The 25,399-nt window shown below is 37.6% G+C and overlaps 5 protein-coding genes across 5 annotated transcripts; 2 read left to right on the forward strand and 3 right to left on the reverse strand.

Annotated features, from left to right (window-relative positions):
• Positions 1 to 2,583: 2,583 nt before the first annotated feature.
• Positions 2,584 to 4,822, forward strand: LOC6562866 (apolipoprotein D). Its single transcript, XM_032736462.2, has 6 exons — positions 2,584 to 2,687; positions 2,764 to 2,881; positions 3,816 to 3,946; positions 4,007 to 4,086; positions 4,156 to 4,254; positions 4,471 to 4,822. The coding sequence occupies exons 1-6, from the start codon at positions 2,671 to 2,673 to the stop codon at positions 4,680 to 4,682; spliced, it is 657 nt and encodes a 218-aa protein (XP_032592353.1). The 5' UTR covers positions 2,584 to 2,670; the 3' UTR covers positions 4,683 to 4,822.
• Positions 4,823 to 10,506: 5,684 nt separating this feature from the next.
• LOC6562865 (pseudouridine-5'-phosphatase) lies at positions 10,507 to 11,416 on the forward strand. Its single transcript, XM_001988853.3, has 2 exons — positions 10,507 to 10,622; positions 10,681 to 11,416. The coding sequence occupies exons 1-2, from the start codon at positions 10,553 to 10,555 to the stop codon at positions 11,328 to 11,330; spliced, it is 720 nt and encodes a 239-aa protein (XP_001988889.2). The 5' UTR covers positions 10,507 to 10,552; the 3' UTR covers positions 11,331 to 11,416.
• A 1,453-nt stretch (positions 11,417 to 12,869) lies between these two features.
• On the reverse strand, positions 12,870 to 13,992 carry LOC6562864 (probable pseudouridine-5'-phosphatase). Its single transcript, XM_001988852.2, has 2 exons — positions 13,807 to 13,992; positions 12,870 to 13,745 (listed from the first exon to the last, which is right to left on the reverse strand). The coding sequence occupies exons 1-2, from the start codon at positions 13,955 to 13,957 to the stop codon at positions 12,964 to 12,966; spliced, it is 933 nt and encodes a 310-aa protein (XP_001988888.2). The 5' UTR covers positions 13,958 to 13,992; the 3' UTR covers positions 12,870 to 12,963.
• An 8,204-nt stretch (positions 13,993 to 22,196) lies between these two features.
• LOC6562863 (dynein light chain 1, cytoplasmic) lies at positions 22,197 to 23,054 on the reverse strand. Its single transcript, XM_032736616.2, has 2 exons — positions 22,871 to 23,054; positions 22,197 to 22,814 (listed from the first exon to the last, which is right to left on the reverse strand). The coding sequence occupies exon 2, from the start codon at positions 22,784 to 22,786 to the stop codon at positions 22,517 to 22,519; it is 270 nt and encodes an 89-aa protein (XP_032592507.1). The 5' UTR covers positions 22,787 to 22,814; positions 22,871 to 23,054; the 3' UTR covers positions 22,197 to 22,516.
• Positions 23,055 to 23,225: 171 nt separating this feature from the next.
• Positions 23,226 to 23,635, reverse strand: LOC6562862 (dynein light chain 1, cytoplasmic). Its single transcript, XM_001988850.2, has one exon. It carries the CDS (start codon positions 23,585 to 23,587, stop codon positions 23,318 to 23,320), a length of 270 nt encoding a protein of 89 aa, XP_001988886.1. The 5' UTR covers positions 23,588 to 23,635; the 3' UTR covers positions 23,226 to 23,317.
• Between the last annotated feature and the right edge of the window lie 1,764 nt (positions 23,636 to 25,399).

Here is a 25,399-nt window from a genome sequence, read left to right on the forward strand (position 1 = left end):
CCAAATTGCGTCATGTTGTGTCCTTTCCAGGAGCTGCACCCACCCCACCCCCAAACACTCCTTCTGCCCGCAAGGAATTGGGTTAAAGGTCATCCTGAGTGGGATCTGCCCAAATGCTGTTTAGCCGTAGTTGGTTATATGGCTTCTATCTGCCACATCAACTGTTGATTGCAACAAGAAGAAGCAGCAGCAGCAGCAGATGTTGCAGTTGCAATTGCTGGCATAACAATAAACAATTTTTAATTCAATTTGTGGCCAAAATATGCAATGACCAGTCAATTAAATGGACGCATATCCTTTTTCCACAAACACTGTTTTTTTTGCCTTTTTAAAAAAAACACTGCAGAGCGGCTGGAGGGGTGGGTGCGGGGGCTGCCTCTGGCAGGGACGTATAAATCAAATTACATAGTACAAAATGCGCATAAAGCGCATAACCGCAAAATACACTTAAAATGCTGGCAATATGATTGAATTGTGCCCGGGTGTGTGTGGGGGGTGTGTGTGTGTGTGTGTGTGTGTGTGTGTGTGTGTGTGTGTGTGTGTGTGTTAGTGTGTGTGTGTGTGTGTGTGTGTGTGTGTGTGTGTTTGCATTTGCAGAATCTACAGCTGCAGCTGCAGAGAGCTGTCCAGTTGGTTGGCTTATGGCATGGCTATCGTCGTCGTGTCGGTTGCCTTTGATAAAATTATATTCCTACATTGCCACACACACTCGCAACCCCTCCCCCCCCACACTCCCCTTCCAATCTATCGCACGCAGAGTTGCACCTGTGTTGCAAAACTCAAACATCCGTTTGTGTGTACATATTTTAAATTTAATTACTACACGCTGCCACACAACAGCACCAATTGCAAGCAACCAGCCAGCCTTCCATCCATCCATCCATCCATCCAGCCAAGCAGATCAGCCAACCCATTCCCATTTCCCGGTAATCATTCCCAGAACCCATTCCACAGATTCTTTCATTTGTCGCAGTGGCTCAGCATTGGAGCACGCCATAAATGTCCATTCGAGAATAGTTGGCAGGCCATTCAGATCTCTGCTGTCCACAACACGGCTGTGTGCATTTTAATATGCGAGGTCTGCTCGAGAACTTATTATTAATGTAGAGCTGACGATTGTTATACATATAAGATGGCAATGGCAATTGTTAATGAATATTTGTCCACACTCAAATTGAAAAATCTGTTACAACTTTTAGTAACACACCCCAATATATCATAAAGTTCTTAAATATTTAAATATTTTGTATAAATTGGACTTTGAGAACTTTCAAGAATTAATTTGATAGAAAAAATGGGCTTAACTTAACAAACTGCCCGCTTAAATAAATAATTTTGTAAGCCAGTTTGTCTGGGCCATATGTGAATGCCTTTCAGAATTTTTTGACCCCTTGCCAAGGGCGCATTTTTGCACATTTAACTCAATTTGTGGCTTACATTTAATTAATTTAATAATACGAAATTGCACTTAAAAAAAAACTATAAATAACCGCAGCACAACCATTTTCTGTGTGTGTAAGTGTACTTTATGTATATTTGTGCGTGTGTGTGTGTGTGCAGGTGTGTGCGAGAGATATCAATAAATAATGGCTAAGACTCGTGATACAGTTAGTTACAGCTACAACCAGAAGCGCCTCACAGGTGGCGCCAGTGTGAAAGCGGTTGTGCGCAGCCAATAGATGGCGGTGCCAAACACATTCCACAGTCAAGCGAAAGCTTTGTTTTGCTTGCAGGCGTGTGGATGCCATTTGGAATATGGTGTTTTGTTTATTTGTTAATTTACTCTTTATATGGCTAAACAGATGATAATATTAAGTGGCGCAATGTTGAATTTATGTAAGGTAGATAAATATGTTTACGTTTTCCTGTTTACATTCAAAAAACAACACGCGACATTTATGATATACTAAAGGGTTCTTATCATTAATAAAAGTTAAACCAATATAAAGTCTTTATTCCTAAGTCATAACTTTGTAAAATATACTAAGTAAATATAAAGTGGAATAAAATATTATATGAACTAAATGAAAACAAATGGATTTTTGTTATATTTGAAAAGGTTTTTTCTTTACATAATTTATATGCAAATAACATTGTTTCAGTTATGGAATTATGGCATTGAGTCTGAAAATGCGGAACGCTCAAGCCAACTTTTTTTTGCCAACCATATTTGTATGAATTTCAATTACAAGTGCATTGTTCAGTTGCAGTGGCACTGGCAGTTGATGTTATGTTGTTGATCGAATTAACGGTGCTGCTGATAAGAAATAAGAGTAAAAGCGTTGCGTGCAGTGAGTGTAACGAGAACGCACATTGACAGCTTCGATTTACATGTAAGCCCAACAATCCTCTCTCCTCTCCTCTTCTGCTCTTTTCCCCTCGCTGCCTTTAAGCCCTTCCGCTTTTGGATCGTCAGCTTTTCACTTTTCCCCCCTAACAAATAAAGCAGCGCCAGCGCAGTCGAAAAAAGCTTTGAAAATAGAAGCAGAACATAAGCAGCAACAACAACAACAACAATAAATGAACAGTAAAAGCTTTTAGAGATGAATCTATAAATGATGAACTGCAGCCGGCTAGCATTGCAGTGCTAAACGAACGAGCAGACAGAGAATACAGCAAGCTGAGCGCTTCTTTCAATCACACTCAACCTATTCAGAGCAATCAACAACAATGCGGCAACCAATCAGGTGAATTTACGCTTCAACCACCCCTCGAACGGGAAAAGCAACTAATTTCATTTGCAAAACTCTTCACATGTTGCAGTGCTTCAATTGGGCTACTTACATTTGTGGCAATAAATGGAATCTTGGTTGCGGCTCAAGTGCCCTTTCCCGGCAAATGTCCTGAGGTTAAGATAATGGACACCTTTGACTTGGAAGCGGTAAGTGGCTCAAAAACAATTGAATTCATATGAAAACTGTCGCAGCACTCGAACTGAAGCACCTGAGCAATTAATTAATCAAATGTGACGCAATTGTGAAGTTATTCTAATTAATTGCTAAGTGGGCAATCAAGAAGTTGGCACAATTTAATTTTCGTGTTTGCTTATCAGAGGTAACATTCCACAAATTTCATTTTGAGCACACAACGAGATAAATCATGATTCATTTGTTTATAACTTTGCTTGATAATAATTATAGTAGCATTTTAAGATATGTTTTTTGATTTATTTTGAAGTATTTGTGGAAACTTCAATACTTTCTTTAATATATCTTCAACAACGAATTGTAGTTACCAATACTAATGCAAAAATCTTATGATATTCTTACAGATAACAGATTAATCTATAAGTATTTTAATCTGATAAGTTTCAAAAATAATTTCATACTTAGTCTTTAAAGCAATCATGTTGTCAAAACAGACCTTCAATGAAAAGTGTAGAATGTATTTTTATTATATATATTTTTAATGAATAACAATTCCAAATTTATACCAAGTTCTCTTGTTGCTAATATTTCCGAAAACTGAAAGGGAACAATGGGATTCTAAAGAAAACTTTCGATTTTCTAATTGAAACTTAAATCCATCCATAATTCACTCTACAGATTGATCAATTAAATGCGATACTTTCGTTACTATTAACCAGAAATATATTAGATTACAAATGAACAAATATTTGTCATAGTTAACAACAAATACTACGGTTATATGTGGACTTTAATTAAAATATGTGTTTGTCTATCACTTAATATTCGCAGCAATAATTGTTTGAAGTACTACAAATTTGAACAGGTTTTCTTACTTTTCTCTTTTGAGCGACTCTTTGATTTTACTTTGATTACGCAAGCTTTTAACATTTTTGCAATACTTTACAGTATATGGGCATCTGGTATGAGTACTCAAGGTATCCATTTGCCTTTGAAATAGGCAAGAAATGTAATTACGCAAACTATACGATTGTCGATAACAGCACAGTATCCGTTGTAAATGCAGCCATCAATCAACTGTGAGTAAGACATTTAGTATAGTTGAAGGTTACTCGTAACACTCTCTTCGAAATAAACAGCTTTGGAAATCCAACGAATGTGACTGGTACAGCCAAGGTCATTGCGCCCGCCCAACTGGCAGTGACATTCTCCCAGAATCGTACGTAAATTGGATATGTACAATAAAGATAACATATATATATATATATATATATACATTGCATTGCAGAGAAAGCGGAGAAGCCAAACTATTTGGTTCTGGGTACCGATTACGATTCATATGCAGTTGTCTACAGCTGCACCAGTTTCCTCTCCCTGGCCCATTTGAGTGAGTATGCGGAAGCCGGGATGCTTTTGGGCCCCGTTTGCTAGTCACGTCCCGCCTTAAACTTGGCTAATTTGTCATGCAAAATGAGAAATCAGTTATTGCATTTGGCATAATTAATGTAACGCCATAATTAATTGCATTATGGTCAACCAGGGAGACATTTGTCCAACAACGTTAATTACAATCATGCGACATTGCATTTATTGACCATTACAGAAATAGTTTGGATATTGACGCGACAACGTATACCCACCGAGCAGGCCCTTCAGACCGCCCAAAAGATACTGGATGACAACAATATATCGAAGGCCCTGCTGCTCGAGACCCAACAGGAGAACTGTCCCCAATTATCAGGCAATGTACCCATTTTCGATCCGGTGGATGGCCTTGTCGCCAATCTTTTGCCCCAGGCCATTGAGGCGGCATGAGAATGGCTAAGACGTTTCTATCAGCGTCTCCACGATATATACATGAATTTCTTAAACGATTAAACGCAATCAACAAACAAGATATGTACATAATCTATATTCAATGTTAAATATATATTAAAGAGAGAAATTACTAATAATTGAATCATTTAACTGGCCAGATACTTATTTACATTTATCTAAAAAAGAACAATAATATGCATATATATGTATGTATATATGTATAAATATATATATATTTGGTATACATAGTCGGCGAATATACAAAAAGAAAACCGTAAGTATTATGAATATATTTTGATTTCACTGTTATTTTTAATATAAACTAATCATTTGTAAAAATTTAAACAATTTTCTAGCACCATCAGTGAAAATGTTCAATTAGCAAATCGGCATGAGCAAAATGGCAACAGGAAACTATACAATGGTAAACAATATTTATATATTTACATTTGTACAATATTTAAAATCTTTACCTTGCCTTGCATTGATAGAGCGAATCATCAGTTTTACTCCATTTTTTAGACAGACTTGAAATTAGTTGTATCTACCAATTATCAAATTCATCTCTAAGGTCTTTTAAAGGATTTGAGCTTCCCATCAGGAAGAGTGAATTGTGTGAGTGAATAACATTTTGCTAATATAATAGAAATAGACAAAGAATAATAAGAGATTAGCTTCAGTTGATCTTATTCTTAGAATTTGATACAAGTAATAAAAACTTAAATTCTTAATTATAATTTTACATATGTAATAAAGATAATGTCTCTCTCTATCTCTGCCCCTCGAGCACTATCTGTTCCCTGAAATTGCTCATTATGTTTGTCTTAATAGATTATAGTCACATTTAATGAGCTTGTGAAGCGTCACACCAGAAATAATAGCTTGAAATTAAAACTAAAATTAAAATAATATGGCCAGAGTTCAGTATCAAGTAATTCAAATGCTGAAAAGCATATATAAAATGTCATTCAGTATGCTATTTTCAAATATTCATGATTTCTTCTGAAATCTTAGCAAGAAATCTTGAAAATTAAAAAATAGCAATACATATGTTTTTCAGCGTTGATAACGCATTATAATTTCAACTAATCTATGGAACTGACCGGACTTAATAAAAAGCCATTCTGCTATCTGAACTGAATTCACCGGATAGCGACGCTATCCATAATATACTTGGCCTTCAAAGACCATTTGACATAATAATCTGAGCAATGATTCATACAATTTTAATTCTCAAACATTTGAATCTTCTGGCACGGCATAAGCCAAAGCATAAAAATCTCGAGTTTTTTAATAATCAATTATGAGTTGTTAAGAAGCCCTCTTCTAGTTTATATGTCATAAATGCTGATAATGATCCGTTTAAGCTCAAGTGCACTGAAAACCAACAGCAACATTTTGAAATAATAAATTCTTAAGCACTATGAGTTTAAAGCAAAAAGCTGAAACTGGCCAAATGTCAGTGGAAAATGCGTGAAACACAAAAGCAAAGTCAAAGCCAAAACTAAACGTAAATATTATTTTATTTTTTACTAAGGTAGTAGTGCTGGCAGCTGTTGTCTCTAAGCTGCTTATTTCTGTGCGGGTCTGTAGCGCTTTTTATTTATTTTTATTTTTTTTTGTTTTGTATGTGCGGTAAATAAAACAAATGTTGAACAACGTAAACAAACATAAATCACTAGCCGCAACAGCCATGACCGGAATAGATAACTCCTACCCAAAAACTCTATATTTGTCTACCCCTCTCTGGCCCTATCTATCGGAAAGGACAATTGCAAAATTAAACAGCGAAAAGGCAAGACAATCGTCCTTGCCTAGAGTGGCATAACAAAAACCCAAACGCCCAATGGGGAAATTTTATGGTACAACGATTTTAGAATTTGTATATGCATCCATCTACTATTTTATATTTGTACTACTGCTCCCTTTTTTCTCTTCTATTTTCTATTTTGTTATTTGCTTTTTGGTTTTTTGAGCTTGTAGTCGCCTTACCGCGACTCCGACTCCGACTCCGACTCAGACTCAGAGATGTAGATAGACAGAGACACAGAGAGACAGAGCGGGAGAGGGCAAGTTTGGAGGGACAACTACTCGCCATGCATACAAAATTTATTTTGTAAACAAAGTAAATGCCATTACAAACAAATTGGACTTTGTGCCATGCTTTTTGTACTTTGTTGCGTTGTTGCTCTTGCATTTTTGGCCAAAGAACTGAAAAGCTGGGGCACCTCTGGGAAATCGCTCAAGTGCGCCTTGGGGGCGCCCATGAGCCGATGCTGCTGCTGCTGCTGTGCGTGATGGTTCGACAAGGATGTGGATGTGTGCGACTGCCTCAGACTGACATTTGAGACCTCGATGAGCGATAGATATGTATGCTGTATACACTCTCCCTCCACGTACTTATACTGTGCGGTCAGACAATATTTATTGAGTGCAAAAAACACTCAACATGCAATGTGTGAGCGCTTGCCTTGGGCTATAGCCAAATGAGGGTTTATATTCCCCATCACTCACGCACAGTTGCGAAAATGACCGTAGGACAGTCATAGACATTCTGGCTTGTAATACAAAAAGCAACGATGGACTTATAGATAGATAAAACAACAAACAAGCAACTTAAAGCAACTTAAAATATAAAAATATAATGCTGAATGTGCCTGACTTGGGGTTATTCAAAACAATGATATTTCAGTTACTATATTGACAGATTTTCAATAGGTAAGAATATGTCAAGTCTAAAAAAATGAATTTTAATAATATTAAAATATTTCTAAAGCCAAAATAATTGTATATTTTCAAGAATTTTACCTGAATTGTTGAAAAAAGCAATGAAATCATTTCTTATGAATAGCCTAAAAACGATTATCCGTTAAAATAAGCCTAAATTTTTTAGTTTTCAAAGTTTTTTCAGTAAGATTACAAATCTGTTTAAGACATACAAGACAAACGTATTTCAAAATCACATAATTTTATTTAAATACAGTTCACAACTTTACAAAATAATTATTTTATTAATATAAATTTCAATATAATTAATGCTAAAAATGAAATGGTTTTGAATTGATAATAAATAATAAAAATGAAATTTAAAAATCAACTTTAAGGTAACCATAACATAATAGAAAATGGTCCAACATTCAAGAACGAATCAGACCACAAAAGTGTTAGTAATTTTGTAATAAAAATATAGAGCCGCAAGAGTGAGAGACGCTTAAAGTACACAGAGGCAATCAGAAACTTGCATCTCTTCCAACTGCACTCGAGCTCCAATTGAGCAGCTCTGGAAATGCTGTTCATACCATTTTATTACCTTTTATTGGCAATGTCCTCTGGCTTGGTCAGGGCGCTGCAGTGCAAAACCATTGACCGTTAAGCATTAATGTCCTGTGACAGCCAAAATCGAGAATTGCGAGAACTTTTACGTGTTTGCATATTTTATGGAGCTAGTCGAACTTTAATTGGAACAATACCAATAAATGCCAAATGCAGCGAGCCAGCGAGCGAGCCAAAAAGTTTGATGTGCATTGACCGGGATTTTTTGTGAAGTCTGCAGCCAAATTCAAATCCCAATGCGTCGTGGTACTCTGTAAAACCAAATCAACTCAAGGGACACACACACACACACACATTTACACACAGACACAGGATGGATAGCCGCAGCAACCACAAGGATAACAACGGCTTTTAGCCGTTTTCCCGCCACCGCGTCCGTAGCTGCAAGTTGCGGTTGCGGCCAGCGGCTCGCCGTAGACAACGAAACCAGTTAACAATTCAATGAACGCAATTACAAGCGACCTGGTTGCGTTTTGCTGGGGGGCACGCGGAGAGTTGTGGTGGCGGCGTTTTTGGCCGGGGTGTTTGGCACACGTTGCCAGGATAGCGATTAGAGGGGAGGTGCTTTCAAATTAAACAGTTTACAACATATTGTTGCTGGGCAGTCGGCCGTTTTCACTGCCGCCTGCTGCCACTCCGTTTTTGTGGCCAAAAAACGTGGCCATAAATGCTTGGCCCAAAATGGTCGGCTGCATAAATTATGCGCACAATTCATCGCTGCATTAATGCTCAACGTCTGCTGTCCATTTTGTTGCTGTGTCTGTGTGTGTGTGTGTGGCAACAACAGCTGACGCAGCGCTTCCGATTAATTAAAGCCATTTTATTGACTAGCAACAGCCTTACCTTTAGGGGTTTTTGCACCACTGTGGTTATACATCCGCATTTAACAAATATATTGCTAAAAAACAAAGTCTGTTTTGGAATGCATTGTACTCATTAAATTGGCAAAATGCTGAATGCCATTTTCTTCTTTAAATCGGTTTATAACGGCCACCATTTGAGTCTATATTTTTTTGTCAGAATCGCGTTGTCAAGCTTAAATGTAGTTCAGGTCGAATCGTGATCAAAAATTACTGACTTTTGAATAATGTATGGCCAGCTTATGGGTCTGGAAGGCTTTGATGCATCCCATCTGGAAATCTTTAGAGTCGCAATTTTAACATGAATTCCCAGCCAAAAACGCGCATTGTCAACTTTAATTGTAGTATTTACCTACAGGTTAAACTATGTTCAAAAAGCGCTGGATTTTGAAAATGGGATCACTTTTAGCTAGTGGCTATTCAAGGTGAAATATAGTATTATTCTACAGGTTAATTCATGGCCAACAAGCCAACGTTTTTGAAAACCGGATCTCTTTTGACAGAGTTATGGGTCTGGAAAATCTTGGGAGCATAATTTGAACTTGAATTTCAATCTTGAATGTTTTATTAATCGAATCAAACAATGATGAACAAGCCCTGGTGTTTAAAACTCGGCTCACTTTTGGCCAAGTTATGGAATTTTGATAATAATTTACGTCGCTCATATAAAGGTATTTCTTTTGTTAATACAACTAATAGTTTTGCAATGAGTTCAGTCGCATTGAGTACTTCATATGCTGTCCTGGGAATGTAGCTGGCGTAGTTGTTGCCCCTTTTCAACTTCGACTCCGAAAAGCGGCTGTCAACGTGGGGCAGCACGTGCAGTCGTATGACAAAGTTTGCCGCTGCGACAGCGTCTTGTGGCACGCTTGCCAACTGCTTAATCAATTACGCAACTTTGTAACAACATGCGACAGGCTGAAGCTGGCAGCCAAAATTCAGCGTCGACCCGTGCTACCCCCGGAAGAGTTCGAGCTCGTGGCATGCATACTGGCTAAAACTAAAGCTAAGGCTAAGGCTGCTGTCCCGAGGCGCCACTAAATTGACAGCTGCTGCAAGCACCTTCCACTTGCAGCTGTTGCCCCCAATTGCTCCCCCAAATGGGCACCCCCACCTCCCACCGCCTGCACTAGCAAGTTGGCAAAGTATTTTAAACTGCACGTTGCAAAAGTCGAAAATAGTTTAATTAAAATGCATGCGAAGCATTTTATTTTCAACATTTTCTTTGGTTTGCCTAATGAAATCAACGTGATCTTGCAACGGCAGCCAACTCTTAAGGCAAACAAGTTTAAGTAAAGTTGCCTTAATTGCAATATAATGATTAATAAACTCCTTATTTCCATTGAACATATTTCTGAACGCGGTTACTTTAAATTTACAGAACAGAATACAAATGTTGACTGCTAGAAATTTACAATATTTTTTTTTATTTTTGAGCAGGAAATATTGCAAGATCAAAACATGCTCAAAAAGACGTTGTTTAGAAAAAAGTTATGGCTGTGGAAAACAATCTGAAGCAGCCAGCTTTTCCAGTAAAGCATGACGAAGCTCAAAAACCCAGCAAACGAAATCAAAGTTGTAAGAAATTAACAAAAAAAATAGTTTGAAAAAAAAACACGAAATTCAAAAATTATTTCCAGAAAATGTTGTGAATGCAAACGCAAGAAAAAGGCAATGATGGCGACAACGAAGCACTATTCGAAAGTGACACATTGCATATTTGACAACGATGGAACTCTCATGGGTAATGCACATAAATCTCAATATAATTACAGCTAGCCATATATATATATATTCCACAGATACGGAACGTTTGTATACACAGGCAGTGCAAAACTTACTCACACCCTATGGAAAGATCTACAGTCCAGAGCTTAAGATGCGTTGCATGGGAATGTCATCGCATTTGGCCAGCCAGTTGGTTGTCAATGAGTTGAAACTGCCGCTAAAACCGGAGGAGTATCTGGTTAAATTTGATGCTGAGGTGCACCGCTTGATGTGCAATGTGGAACTGCTGCCAGGTGTGAAAGAGTTGCTGCTACATCTGTTCGAGCATCGGGTGGACATGGCTGTGGCAACATCGGCTAGCCGCAAAACATTTAACCTGAAGGCGCGAAATCATTGCGACCTTTTGGCCGCATTTCGTCACTTTGTCTGCGGCGATGATCCGGAACTGAAGCGTGGCAAGCCTGAGCCCGATATATTTTTATTGGCTGCATCGCGCTTCAAGCCAGCTCCTCGACCCGAATGCTGTCTGGTGTTTGAGGATTCGCCACTTGGCATGCGGGGTGGTATTGCAGCGGGCATGCAGGTGGTGATGATACCAGATGACATTGTTCCGCCGGAACTGACCAAGGAGGCTACCTTAGTTCTGCGCTCCATGGCTGAATTTGAGCCGGAACTATTTGGTTTGCCGCCCTATGACAATGTCTCGAAATTTACATTTGGCTAGCAACATTTGAATTTTTTAATTATTCTTGCCCAAAATTATCAGTGATCAAAAGGTTTTTTCTAGAAATTTATTTAATTTTTTTATTACATTTTTTGTTGGTTTTCTGCGTGTAGCTGGTGTAACTTTAGCAATTCAGACATTATGCTAATGGGTTGGTGGGCCTAATTATTTATTTAAGACTAAAATGTGCACTCAATTTGTTTCAGTTGCAATTTTAATGAGCTATAATGGAAGCGAATCAAATTGGAAATGCATGAGGGAAATGTTCGAGTCTTTAATTTAATTGTGAAATGAAAAAAACTTTGACTTGTCGGCCCGGCGTATATAATGATTTTCTGCACACTTTCGTTTTATACTCTTATTTTTCATTTGTTTTTTGTTATTTTTATTCTATTATTTAGCGCTGCTCTTGAGTACTTCCTGTGGCGTTCGCTGATTAAGCTAAAAAGGGAAGTGCAAGTGAAAAAAAAAAACGAAATGATTCACAAATATTGAAAAGCAAACGCAATTAGCAGGGTAAAGAGTTAAAAGGTTTATTCTCTTTAGTTTTATGCGAACTGGCTAGTGGTTATGAGGCATAGACAGAGAGTGAGCTGCAGCTGCAGCTGCTGCAACTGCAGATTGAAGACTCCAAGTTGACTCCAGCTGTCGGCAGTCTGGCTGGAGCATTAAGTAATTATAAGTTGGGACAGAGTTCTCTTTGTTGTTTTTGCTGCCAAAGTTGGTAGTTGCTTGCTGCTTGCTGCATGCCACACAAACGACATCTTTGTCGAGTCGTGTAAAGTTGCCATATACGGCATATGCATTATAAGCTGCATTGCATAGTTTAATTGTCAACAATTGACTTTTGCCAGACAGACGAAGAATTAGACGGAAAGACTGCCAGACAGACAATAAAATGTTGCATTTGCTTAAGCAATTAAATTTGATTTATTGTTTGTTTTATCCTGTTCATAATGGCCATTCAATGCTGATAATATTCAGGCAGAAGGTGTTGCATATTTGAAATTTGCAAATTGATTTCAAGTGTTAGACTTGCACATCTTTATTATACTCTAATTGGGGGGTGCTCTAGTTTTTTGAAAGATTGTGTAACGTATTTGGGAATGCAGTAAACATAATCAATAATTTGTCTTAAATGTCGAATGATTTTCAATATTTATCTGCTTTTAGTTGTTATAAATCATCATTTTCTAAATTAAATTTAGCGGGCCAACTTTTCATTTTATTTAAATGTAAATCATTTATCAATATTATCTTGAATAAACTCTGCAAACGAATAGTTTCATTTTAAGGTAGAGTATTTTCTTAAGAATATTTATTTATTATTAAATAATTCTTTGTTAATGTTTTAGTGACATTGTTTCAACTTTATAAAGGAACAAATCAAATAATCGGATAACTGTTATTTCCAATTTATTAGAATACTTTGTGTAAAAAATAAGATGTCTTATTAAACATTTCTTGATTAATCTGTGGTTAAATATCCTTTAACCAATAAACGTTTTTTTCTTCATTCAAGAGCATAAAATAAACGAATAAATGTTGTTTCCAATTTTAATGAGATTTCACACAATTTCCGCATGAGAGCTATGAATTTATGAGCCCAGCTTCTGGTTGAAACTTGATTTATTTATGCTTCAGCGGATGGCTCTTCAGGTGGCTCTTCTGGTGGCGCTTCCTCGTCCTGTCCGCTAGCAACAATTTCCTCCTCCGTATTTACATTTTCATCAACAGCACTGTGCGTCGGCGAAAGAGACGATTCAGGAGATGGTTTTGTTGGTGGTGGCGGCAGTGGTTCTAAATATGGCATGCCGTACTCCACAGGATCGAATTCGATAAGGGTTTCCAGACGCTCTGTAGCCAGTTCGGACCAGCAGCAGGGTAACTCTGGATCCGGTAGCATAATGACCCTAAGGTGCGCCTCTCTGGCCGCCTGAACACCCTTGATGGAGCCATCGAATGCCAAACAGCACTCGGCACAGGGTGGATCACAGAGCAGCTTCATTGCAATCAAATAACAGTCCGGATCCGGTTTGGGACGATTATATTCATCGGCGCACAGCACATGATCGAACTTTGCGAACAACTCCTCATGTCCGCATATCTTTTTGCAGTATATCGAACGGCTACTGGCGGTGATCAGAGCCAGACCAATGCAATTCTCATGCAGATGATTGATCAGACGCTCGACACCCTCCATAAGGGGCGGATACGCAATTAGACGGCAAGTGTGCTCGTTCAGCTGCACCAGGAAATTCTCCCACATTATGGGCAACTCACACTTGCGGCATATCAGCTCGGCCATCTCATGTGTCTCCATGGGCGCACATTGCATGAGAACCTCATCCGGAAGCGTTTTATTGTAGCTGGCAAGGAGTTCGCGACATGCTCGCTGATATATATGACGTGTGTCTGCAACAGCATTTGTTATTAAAATCCCTATAGTTTAAGGGGGCGGACTGTCTTTACTTACCGAAAATCGCAGTTTCCAAATCGAATATGCAAAAGGCGGTGCATGGCTGACAACAGGCGGGCGGACAGCAGAGGCATGGATTGCAGGAGGGTGGACAACAACGCAGACAACGCGGCGGAGTTGATTTCATCGTCGGATTTGTATCGCACATGGGGAATGCGCGGGCCGAAAACAATAAACTTTAAAATTTAAAAAATAACTCAACTAAAATCAAAATTTAACTTGAAGCTTTGACGTACCTTTCAGAACAAACAAAATATTTGATAACATTTTTAAAGTGGAATCATTCGATTGGCGACTTATTAAGTTAATCGTTGCATTTATTAAAATGTTCATTAGATTTTATTCACTTGATAATCAGAGTTTTACTGAAAATGTTATGGAAGATAAATAGTCTAGTTTTGTCAAAAAACTATTTATAGAATATGGATCTTTTAAAGGTGTATATTACCTGTAGATCATGCGAAACAGCCATATCTATACTCAATTTGAATCGAGATTCTGCATGAATAAATTAGCAAAATAAATTATACACTCGTTTTACGCTTAATTATCGTTTTGTTTGACACAGTGTCTGTTAGTCTCATCATCATTAACACTACAAACTGACGGCTTATCAATTTCCGCCAACCCTTTTACGGGTTTAGTTTGAGAAATCCGCTCAAAAATTTAGCTATTTGTCAAAAGCGATTGAAATGCATGCTGCCTAAATCCGTATACGACTATTTGTCGTGGAGTGAGTTAAGCATGAATGGGAAATGGGAATATGGATGTGGATGTGGATGTGAATGTGAGTTTGGATATGGATGTGAGTGGTTTGTGGTAGCGACAACGACGGGATTAACATGTGTCGTTGACGACGCTGAAATGCTTTCATAGTCCTTTGCCGCATTCCACTAAATTAATGTTAAAATGTATTGGCAGAGGAGATCGGCAGCCGGGCGAAAGGACGAATGGGCGTTAGCAACCATGCAGCCAGCAATATCCTTGTTTTGTTGTTTGTCTCTGTGTGTGTTTTCTGTGTCCTGTTATAAAGCATTAATCAAGCATACCTGCTGGGCAGAGTGAGCGGTCTAGCAACAGAGATACAGCATGAGAGAGAGGGCAAGTTCAGTCTGGCCGAGAAGGGGGCAGGGTGCAGGGTGCAGGGTGTTCACTGTGGCTTTGGCCTTTGCTTGTTTGCGGTGGCGACAACGACACACACACACACACACACACAAGGACACTAAATTGGCGCTCATTATGATGGGCCTGTACACACACACACATGTGTGTGTATGTTTATTGATGTGTGTGCACCCCTGCAATTTTCCGGCTAAATGGCATACATTAATTAACGGGACTTGGCCCTTGGTAGCCAGCATTCATTTGCCCAGCAGCTCACGAAAAGATTAATGGTGCGCTATTAATGTGTAATGACAAATGTTAGTGCAGCCTCTCCCTCTCTCTCTATCTCTCTCTGTATCTCTCTCCCTCTCTCTCTCTCTGTATCTCTCTCTCTCTTTCAGACTTTCTTTTTGATCCCAGCTGAGCGCATTTCCATTTAGGCAAAATGATTGAAATAAATATTTAATTAAAGTGCGAGCATGTGTAACAAGAGCAACCAAAAGCGGTCTCTAAATTTTCATAAAAAATGCAAAAGCACGTGCCAGCAACAACAGGAAAATAACAAAAATGACACCAACGTATAAAAATGTGCGGGCAGTGAAATGTGTCACAGTTAAAAAGAACACCAAATTAGGTTAACACAGTGACGAAAGAGCGACTAACACTTACCCTGTAAGCTGCTAAAAATCGAATACATAAAAAAACAGAAGTCAACTATAGAAAGAATCAATCAATGCATGATTGAATGATTGATCGAGTGTTAAGTGCATGAAAAACTAAACAGGAAAGTTTGAACGAAAAATCATAGCATGCAAAGCAAAAACAATCCTATAGAAAGCAGGCTAAGAATTCTTGGCAAGTTGTGGTTGCTTTGTTTTTGTCGCAACTACCCTTGGCTATTGAGTAAACAAACACACAAAGCGACAACAACAAGAACAACAACAACAATAACAATAACTGTAACAACGTCAAGCGTCAAAGTGACAACAACAGACATTAAGAGACGCACATGAGCCGACCATGAGATGGGGATGGAGATGGGTACAGAGTTGGAGAGATGTGTCTCTAGATAAGGTGGCAAGCGTGTGCGGGTGAGATAGAGATAGCACGAGTACAGGCTGCGGTGGCAAACAAGTAAATAAATGACAAACTAAAGCCAAATTAAGTAAATAAAATTGTTGACGCTGTCAGTCGCATAAACTGACGCTGACATGGCTGAAGCTGAAACATCAGACACCCAACAGTAGCAGCAACATGGACTCACTGACTGGCTGACTGACTGACTGACTGACTGACTGAGTGACTGACAGCACATGTGCCTGGGTCCTGGCCAGAATCGGTGCACACCCACCAAAGTCAGTTCAAGTGACTCGATTGTCAATTGACAGCAAGCAGTTGACTGCATTCACATTAGCATACATACATTCCATACCACAAACTGATCTGATCTATATTGAATCTAACTGTCTCATATTTAATATTGATATAGTCTTAGTTTACATGTAATTAAAAAATTGGTGACATTATTTCCGGATTTCCGTTTGTTATGTATAATGAATTAAACTATCTCATATTTATCACAGAGTAACAACTCACTTGTTTATCCAAATTGTCGACTTAGCTTATATGATTTTTTAATTGTTATCCACAGATTTTCTTCATCTTAGTCTACACTTGTGTACATATGTATATAATCCGAACCAGACTTAATATCTCTGCTCTTACAAATGAAAAAGAGCGATAACCTTTAGAGGCCAGCCTAGACAATCAAAAGCTGCAAATAGAAGACAGCCTTCATAATACGAGTGTTGCTTTTTTACAATGGGCAGACAAACGCTGACATGTGTCAAAACGAAAGGCGCACAATTTATCAAAACGAACAATAAAACAAACCAAAATGTAACAACAAAAAATTCACACTAAAATCATAACAAACATACCAAAACTTAAATACTCTGCCCAAACTATACGATATTTATTTTCGAGATACTAGACAAAAATAACACAAATCAATCGGCTTATTTATGACATTAAAAATAATCCTCATTCTTCCCATCGTTTTAAATTTATATCCCCTTTGAGTATAATAGTATATGTATATGCTAAAAATCAACAAGCAAACTGTGCACAATTGTTTAAAGCAATGTTGACAGGCAAAGAACCAGAAGTACAACCAAAAAAAAAAAAAAAAAACTCCGAATCCGAATCCAAGTCAAGACAAGGAGACAATGGCAATGGTCAGCGACAGACAAGAGCCACAAGTGAGGCAAAAATATTCCCAAATTCACACAAGAAAGACACAACAGACAAACAGACAAACACACAGACTGATTTCTTTACCAAATGAAAAATTGACGACCACTTCCCTCACGCCCCCCATGTGGATTGCGAGCTGCTGTCGCTGGGGCATGCGGCTTGTGGCAGTTTGGGGGCAACACTGTGCTCCATTCATCACGCCGAAAGCGATGCAAGTTTCCGGCTCAGTTGAGAAAAGTCCAAAAGAAACTCTCTGTCCTGAATGCCTGTCTGAGTCCGGACTGTCATGCGATTATTATTGTTTATGTGTGCGATAATCTAGCGCATTTCTTGAGTGGAAATGCCATCGCAATGGTCGGGAGTTACTCTATTTGTTGGGTGTATACTTATCAAAATTCTTAGTCGATTAATTGGATGTATTTTTAATTCTTAAGAATAAGTTTGGGATTCATGTCTCTCTTAAGTGCAATAATTCTGTTAAAAATGCATAAAGATCAATCAAGAAAGGTAAATGCACTTTAAGGAAAAATAATTTATAGAAATGTCAAATCAATAATACTAACAATTATCATAAAACATAATATAAATATATAAAAAAGCGCATTTAATTTTCGGTTTATCTATGCTGACATTTATTTAAAATGCATTCTTCTTTTTTATTTTATGTTTTTAGTTTATATGTTAAATTCCGCAACAAATGAAAATTTTCTTGTTTAGATAAGATATTTTGTTGTTTGGTTGGTTTCTGTTCCTCGGTCTGTGTCTTGTTTATGTTTCATTAGGTATTTTTGCTTATTTTGTCATAGTCGGAGGCGACTATAGTTGGCAGCTAAAACTGGTCGCAGTGTTGACTTTCCCGCCTCTCTTCTGTGCCTCGCCGCCTGTTTGCAACTGACCCGCTTGGTTTTTGCTTGTTTTTACGGTCACAAATTAAAAACAACAAAAACAACTATTATAATAATAATAATAACAGCAAAATGCAAAAACTTAATGCATGTGTGTGCGTGCGTGTGTGTGTGTGTGTGTGAGTTTTTTAGTTGGTTGGTTGACTTTGGCTTCTAGCTTTTTGCCCAACCAAATGCAACAAAGTAAAATGCAATTACATTCGTATCTATGGCACTTGCAATTGTTCCACTTTTTTTGTTTTTCCTTTTTTTTTTCACTGTAAGAGTATCTGGATGTGTACATACATGTGTGTGTGTGCGTGTGTGTGTGTGTGTGTGTGTGTGTGTATGTTTATTCAAGTCGTGTTGTGTAATTTTATATTGAGGTCAGTACTGCTGACTGTAATTTATAAAAGTTGGCATTTTGTTTGACCCGCACACAGCTCAAAAAGACCAAAAAGTTTCGGTTGCTCCTTTTGTGTGTGCGTGTGGAGTGTGCGGGGTGTGGAGTGTGGGGCGGCATGCAAAATTGCTCGAATTGCATGTAATTTCCCATATGGAAATTGGCCATCGAGTATATCTCTCTCTTTAAATCATTTTTTCCTTTAGTTGCCCTCTGATCTCAATCGTTTAAATGACTGTAAAAACGTTTGTTTTATCTGCAGTATCATGCTGACATTTAAATATATATTTATTTTAAAAAAATGTTCTCTAATTTAACATGAGTGAAAAATGTGGTTATAAAATAAATAAAATAAACATCAGCATATTTAATTTTATGTTTATTTTTCTTTTGCACAATTAAACACAAACACAAAAATTAATTACAAATTAATCAATGCCAGACTTAATTGGTTTTAGTTAATTGCAAACAAAGTCTATCCTAAATTTGATTATATCAAAATAGAACAGCCCTGAATATCAAAAATTCGGAATTAATTAATAAATATGTTATTCAAGTATAACAAGTGTCTATCAATGAGAAGAAATAGAAATAATTAATTAAATAATAGTTATGCGTCCCGTCAATGATAATAGCACTTTATTTCGTATAATAAAAAGTAATTTCAAATTAAAGTTTTTGGAAACTCACACATTCAAAATGTTTCAAGTAATTAACAAACGAGTCTTTTGCGACTCGCTATTTGCTCATCGACTCGTCGGAGGGAATTGTGGCAAGTGCGCAGACTCACCACAAGTCGCTCCCGTTTGCTCATTCAGCTCAACAGGAGGCAACTTCAAATGAGAAGCAAATGCGAAACAGCTGCTGGCAAAGTCACCACAGACTGGGGGCGACGAGAGGCGGGGCGTTTAGTTGGGGTCAAAAGCGTCTGGGAATTGGATGGGCCCATGGGTCCGACCAACATTGGCAAGCAGACAAATGACGATTTCGGCTGCCTTTGCAACTTTGAGTGTTACCTTTGACTTGACTTGTTTTGTTTAATGTTTGGCCATAAAAAATTACCATAAATTGACAACGTAAAAATATTAATAAACCACGGTTGAGCGCATAAGCCTGATTGCGAGTCCTGTGCGTGCGCGGCACTTAAATTTTGTTTTTATTGGCGCAAAGGATTTTGTTAAGCATGAAAAGCATTTCGACTGTATTTAAGCTGCGCATGAAATATGCATGAGCCACTGTCTGTGGCACACACGTTGGCAATGGCAGCAGCTCAATTGAATTGAATATATCGTATGCATCACATTTACATGTATGTGGCACATACATCGTATATATCGGATGCAGCTGTCCAGCAGCCGGGAACAATGCGACAAGGCCAAAAGTCGTCGTACTGTAAAAACGGCTCAAACAATATTCCGCAACAATATGCATCTGTTTGGACGCTGGCAAACATTGCCGTGAGAGCATTAAAAAAAAATATAGATATATATATATATATATATAGATACATTTAAACAGCACAGCAACTTTATTATTATTGTCGTTGGCTCCGGTCTCCGACTGGTTACCAATTCTGCCTGCCGATGCTCCCAGTCCCGAGTTAAGTACGTGAGCTGACATAATTACGCGCTTGGCGAGACATCCTTTGAGCAGCCGTGCAAAGGTCCTGCTGTCCGAAAATTGCCAATCGCTGAGATAATAAAAGCACATAAGAGCGAACCGTGTGCATGACCCAACAGCAACAATATTTTAATTAACTTAATTAAGCCATTTTTATTTGCCTCGGTCATGTGTTAACTCAAACACACACACACACACACCGCAAGCACACACAAACTCGCACACACACATGACAAAAAGAGCAGGGGTGCATTGTTTATTTATTGTTGCAGCTCGACACACAAAAGTTTAAGTAGAATAACTTGATCGCCGTGTGGCAAGAGCAACTGTGGCAACAATTACGCATGCATTTCTCAAATATGTTCGCCAGCAGATACCCAGCTGTAGCATACAGCATCTTGATCTCCAATACAAACTTCTTCTTCAATTGGCAATTCAAAAATACTTTACAGTTTTTATTTCACAGTTTGATATAATAATTGATCATTTTGTTAAACAATGTAATATTATTTAATGGATTAAATTAAATTTGTATGATTGATTTTTATTATAACTTGGGGCTTATATTTATTCAGAGCTTAGCATTTATACAGAATATAAGTCCGCATCATGCAATTTACACTACGTGATTCAAGCGACCATAAGCGACTGACTCTTACTTCATGAAAATAGCTTAAACATAGCATCGTAGAAGGTCTTGATCATAAGGAACTTACAATTACCGTTGCTCGCAGGCAACAACAGATTAAGACTACAAAACGGGAATGCAAGACAAGCTGCGGTGTACAGTTATTTCCAACAATTTTTAATTGACTTTGTAGCTTAATTTAAATTCGACTTTTTTTATGCTTTTTCTTTTTATTTTTTATTTCGATTCATTATTTGGCAACTTTTCTTTTCCAAATGAAATAATTGTATTATATATCAGATCGCTTAATTCGGACATAGTTTCTCTTTTTCCAACCGAACACCATAATCTGCACTGGTCCAACATTTATGTATATATATTTATCAATTGTTTGGCGGATGTGCATGTCCAATACATAACCCACAGCGCAAATCCAGTTATAACCTTCGAAAGTATTTTTAAATTCATCTTGTATGACTTTGGCGACTGACCAGTTATTATTTTTAAACAGATGTTTTTGGACGATATCAATGGCAACCTCTTTCCCCTTTTTTGTAAAATTGGTCATTTCAATATCTGTCGATCGGATCGCGGGATTGGGAGCAGCTATATCACTGATGTTATTAATTTTATTAATAATGGTCGAAATTTCATTTTCCTCCTTCAATAATTGGGCTTCACTTAGTATAATATTCTTTTCAATTTTCTCTAAGGCTTGGGCCCGCTTTTTCGGATTCAGCAACAGTTCCTCCAATTCATTATCACTCAGCCGTGAATTTACTCGAGTATCGAAATATTTATTGGTCATATTGGTTGCTAGTGTCACACTAACCAATACGAAAAACCAGCACAATTTTAACATATTGAATTTGCTTGCTTATTAATGGTTTGGAAGCTCTGATTCGTCAGATGTGCAAAACTAAACTGAAGCGAACTGAGTGTATATAAAATGCCAACGGGCTTATCAGCCAATGCTTTATTTCCAAGAGCAAGAGCATTGAATAAATGTTTTAATTGTGTTTCAAATACTCTTAAGCTTAAATACTCTTAACTCAATTCAGTCTTCTGTTCGGCTTACGGAATCTAAGCGGAGGAAGCTGTGCAAAGTTGATAAGAAAATACTTAAAACCTAAAACACTTAAGACTAATCACACAAAGCATGGGAATTTAATATTTTATGTGTTAATATTTAAATTATCATTATACAATACTAAAGGCATAACTATGTCAAATCGCCTTCGCTGTAGCTTGTGCATAACTATGCCTTATCAACTTTGCTGCGTGGTGTGCCCATGTTTCCAGTTTCATCTGGATAGCTTAGAAGTTGATTGACTACTTCGCAGAGAAGCAGACTGTCATTGCTATATCGGATCGGCTAATGATGCTGATAAAGAATATGTATATATACTTTCAATTCAACTCAACTTTTAAATTGGGATTAATGGTAGAGTGAGATTCGACAGCTGATTTCTAAATAACAAGACAAGAATAATTTGATATAATTGATTTAATGCATGTTGAAATTTGTGTGGTTTGGTAAATAGTCAGAAACACATGTATTTTGAAGGAAATTGTTTGTGTTCAGCGGTTGGTTGGTTGTGTTTCGGTTTGCCATTGCGTTCACTAAATGATTGTGTGTGTTGCAAGATGGAAGTGATGTCAACAGTGTGCCATTTCAAATCAGAGTTCAGAGTGTGTGTTCAACAACGACTAAGTCGACCTGCTTATTGCTACTACATTGGTGGGATGTGTGTGTGTGTGTGTGTATGTTCGGGTTTATTTGTGGATTTTGCTGAGTGGCTTGGGAAATGGTTAGCCGCTCTTGAAGAGCAGTATAGCCACCTGCCCCAAATAGAAGTAGATGAAGTGACGCGTCTCGTGTGTCACATACGAGCCAAAGTTGCGTCCGACAATGCAATGCCAGGTGGGATTGTATTTCTTATCGAACTCCTTCTTGATGTAGGCCGCAATGTCCTTCTCAATGTTGTACTTCTCCAGGGCCTGGGTAGCGCAATCCACAGCATCCTGCTGCATCTCCTCGCTCATATCCGCATTTTTGATGACTGCCTTGCGATCTGACATCTTCGGGCTTTCTTATTGAGCAAATGTTCTGCCAAAGATTGTTTTTTGTTTCACCGTTTGGGTAAAGTTGGGAGATGCACTTACCTTGTGGTCCCTGGTCGACTATATCAAAATATTTAACAAATGCCGATTTCGGATAATTTTGTCACAAATGTTCGAATTTTACGTTTATATTCGACTGACAAATCCAAATTGCCTATAGAGGCAACAACACAAAAAACAAAGAGCGCTTGAAACTTGACCACAAAATTAATGCTCAAATTGTAATTTGTGGCAGATTTTCGCTGAACTTTATTGGGGCACTGAAAATCGCTCTGTTGCAAAGCGTTTTTTTGTGGAAAATATGGCAACCCTGGCAAAGCTACAGTTTGGTATATCGATAGTGTTCTGCAATCGAAGGCTTTATCCACATATTCATATTGGACACAACGAATATTTACTTAAGTTGAGTTTTTATTTTTGGATGACATTAATGAAATACTTAGTACTATGTACACATGTGTTTTTTGTATTTTTTTTTAGTTCGATGACCTAACAGCTCTTGAAGAGCAATACGTCAGCACCATTCAAATTGAAGTGGATGAAGTGGCTCGTCTCGTGTGTCACATACAAGCCAAAGTTGTGACCCACAATGCACTGCCAGGAGGGACAGTACTTCGAGTCGAACTCATTCTTAATGTAGACCGCAATGTCTTTTTCGGTATTGAAGATTTCCAGGGCCTCATTGGCACAATGTATACAGTAATTTTGCATCTCTTCGCACATATCTGTAGTTATTATAACTGCTTCGGCGTCCGTCATTTTGTGGATATCTTGAGTTTGTTATTTATGAATTATTTTTAATTCTGAAGTGACTCTTGATAGAATTTTAATTTACTTTTTACCAGCCAGCATGTGCAGGTTTACAAACTATTGCCGTTTTGTTGCATTTGACCTTTTAGAAAGTCTGGCAACACTGGCAGAGTTGCTATATGTTTCATATCGATAGGTGGCGAACAATCAATCACTTGATTTTTTTATTTTAATTATATCAATAGTTATAATATATATAATATCGATAGATATAATATCCGTTGATGGTAAATAAGGATGTAAATAAAAAAATAAATATTCATCGCATATAGGCATATAAGGAATAAGTTAGCCTTAAACGCTGACAGGAACTAATTCTTTTAAATAAACCAAATTAGCAGTATATGAAAATCGCATGACAAATTGCTTCCCGGAATATGCACTCACGATGAATTTGTATTAATTTCTCCGGGACCGGGGCACGTGATAAATGCAAAGGGCAAAATGGAAAACTTGTTAAATTCGATTAGACATGCAATCGCGTTGCACGTAAAGGAAATTGAATTTTAATAATGGCATTTGTGCAGCTCTAATCAAGTAATGCAACTAATTTATGGTCTATATTATTATTTTTTTTTTTTTTAGCTTTTGCCGGACACGGACACGGATATGGAGACACGAACGAACGAACGAGCGGCCAATTCAACGACAACATTGCGAACAAATTTTGCCTGTTTTTTAATGAAATGCTAATTTGCTGGACACACGCCATTCCTCGCCCATTGTCTGGATAATGGTGCGGGTATGTACCAACTAGTACTGTATATTGTTAACAAACATAAATGCTAATAGCAGCATACAATGATATATGCAAACACGCACGAATGAATGAATGAATGAATGAGTGAATGAATGACCCGTTGTGGTGATGTTCAGATAACGAATCTATGATTATCATGTCGGATGTTGGATATAAATATATATATATATAATGAATATAAAACAAATATATTAGTAAGTTGTTTAATCTGATATTTGTTTAAATCGGTGAATTTGATTTATTTTATATCAAAGGTTCTGCGACATCAATTTATATTTAAATTGATTCACTTTGTGTGGCCTTATGTCGCTGTTGTTTGTTTCACACCCATGGCCCACTTGGCTTGCAAAAGCACAAGAATGCCAAAAAGGTAAAAATGCAAAAATGCATATTGAACCTATTCTGAATGCTGCCAAGTAATGCAGAGAATGCAAACATGTTTTTTGTACCCTTGTCGATTGTACTGTCATTGTGTCATCAAGTTTGTAACACATTGAAGAAGACATAAAGTATATATACTCTTCGTCAGCAATAACAGCTGATATGCAAACAAGTTCCTCAGTTTTATTTGCAAGCCAAACATATATCAGAGCAGACCGGATCGGCCTAGTGGAACGATCAGTCGAAAGATGAGTTCTTGTATACAAAACTTTTATTTAATACATTTTATTACATATTTCATAGCAACAATCGTCGGTTTTTTAAGTTCCCAGTAAAATTTAGATGACGGCAATTAAACTCCGGTCTAAAAGTGTATGTAATATTCAACCTAAAAAAAAGCTGTTCCTTCTTGGACTGGTTTTTTTTATTTTTTTGTTTTGGCACACATACAAAAGTTGAGCTGGAAACAAAAGTTTTTAATCTGCCGCATGGAAAACTTTAATCGAAATGCTCGAGTGGGGAAACTAAGTCAAACTTTTCAAATTGATATATCAAACATTCGATTCCCATTTCCCATTGCACTGTCATTCTCACTCTCTCTCTCTCTCTCTCTCTCTCTC

This window comes from Drosophila grimshawi, unplaced genomic scaffold (genome assembly GCF_018153295.1).
Source record: "Drosophila grimshawi isolate 15287-2541.00 unplaced genomic scaffold, ASM1815329v1 contig_1377, whole genome shotgun sequence".
NCBI lineage: Eukaryota > Metazoa > Arthropoda > Insecta > Diptera > Drosophilidae > Drosophila > Drosophila grimshawi.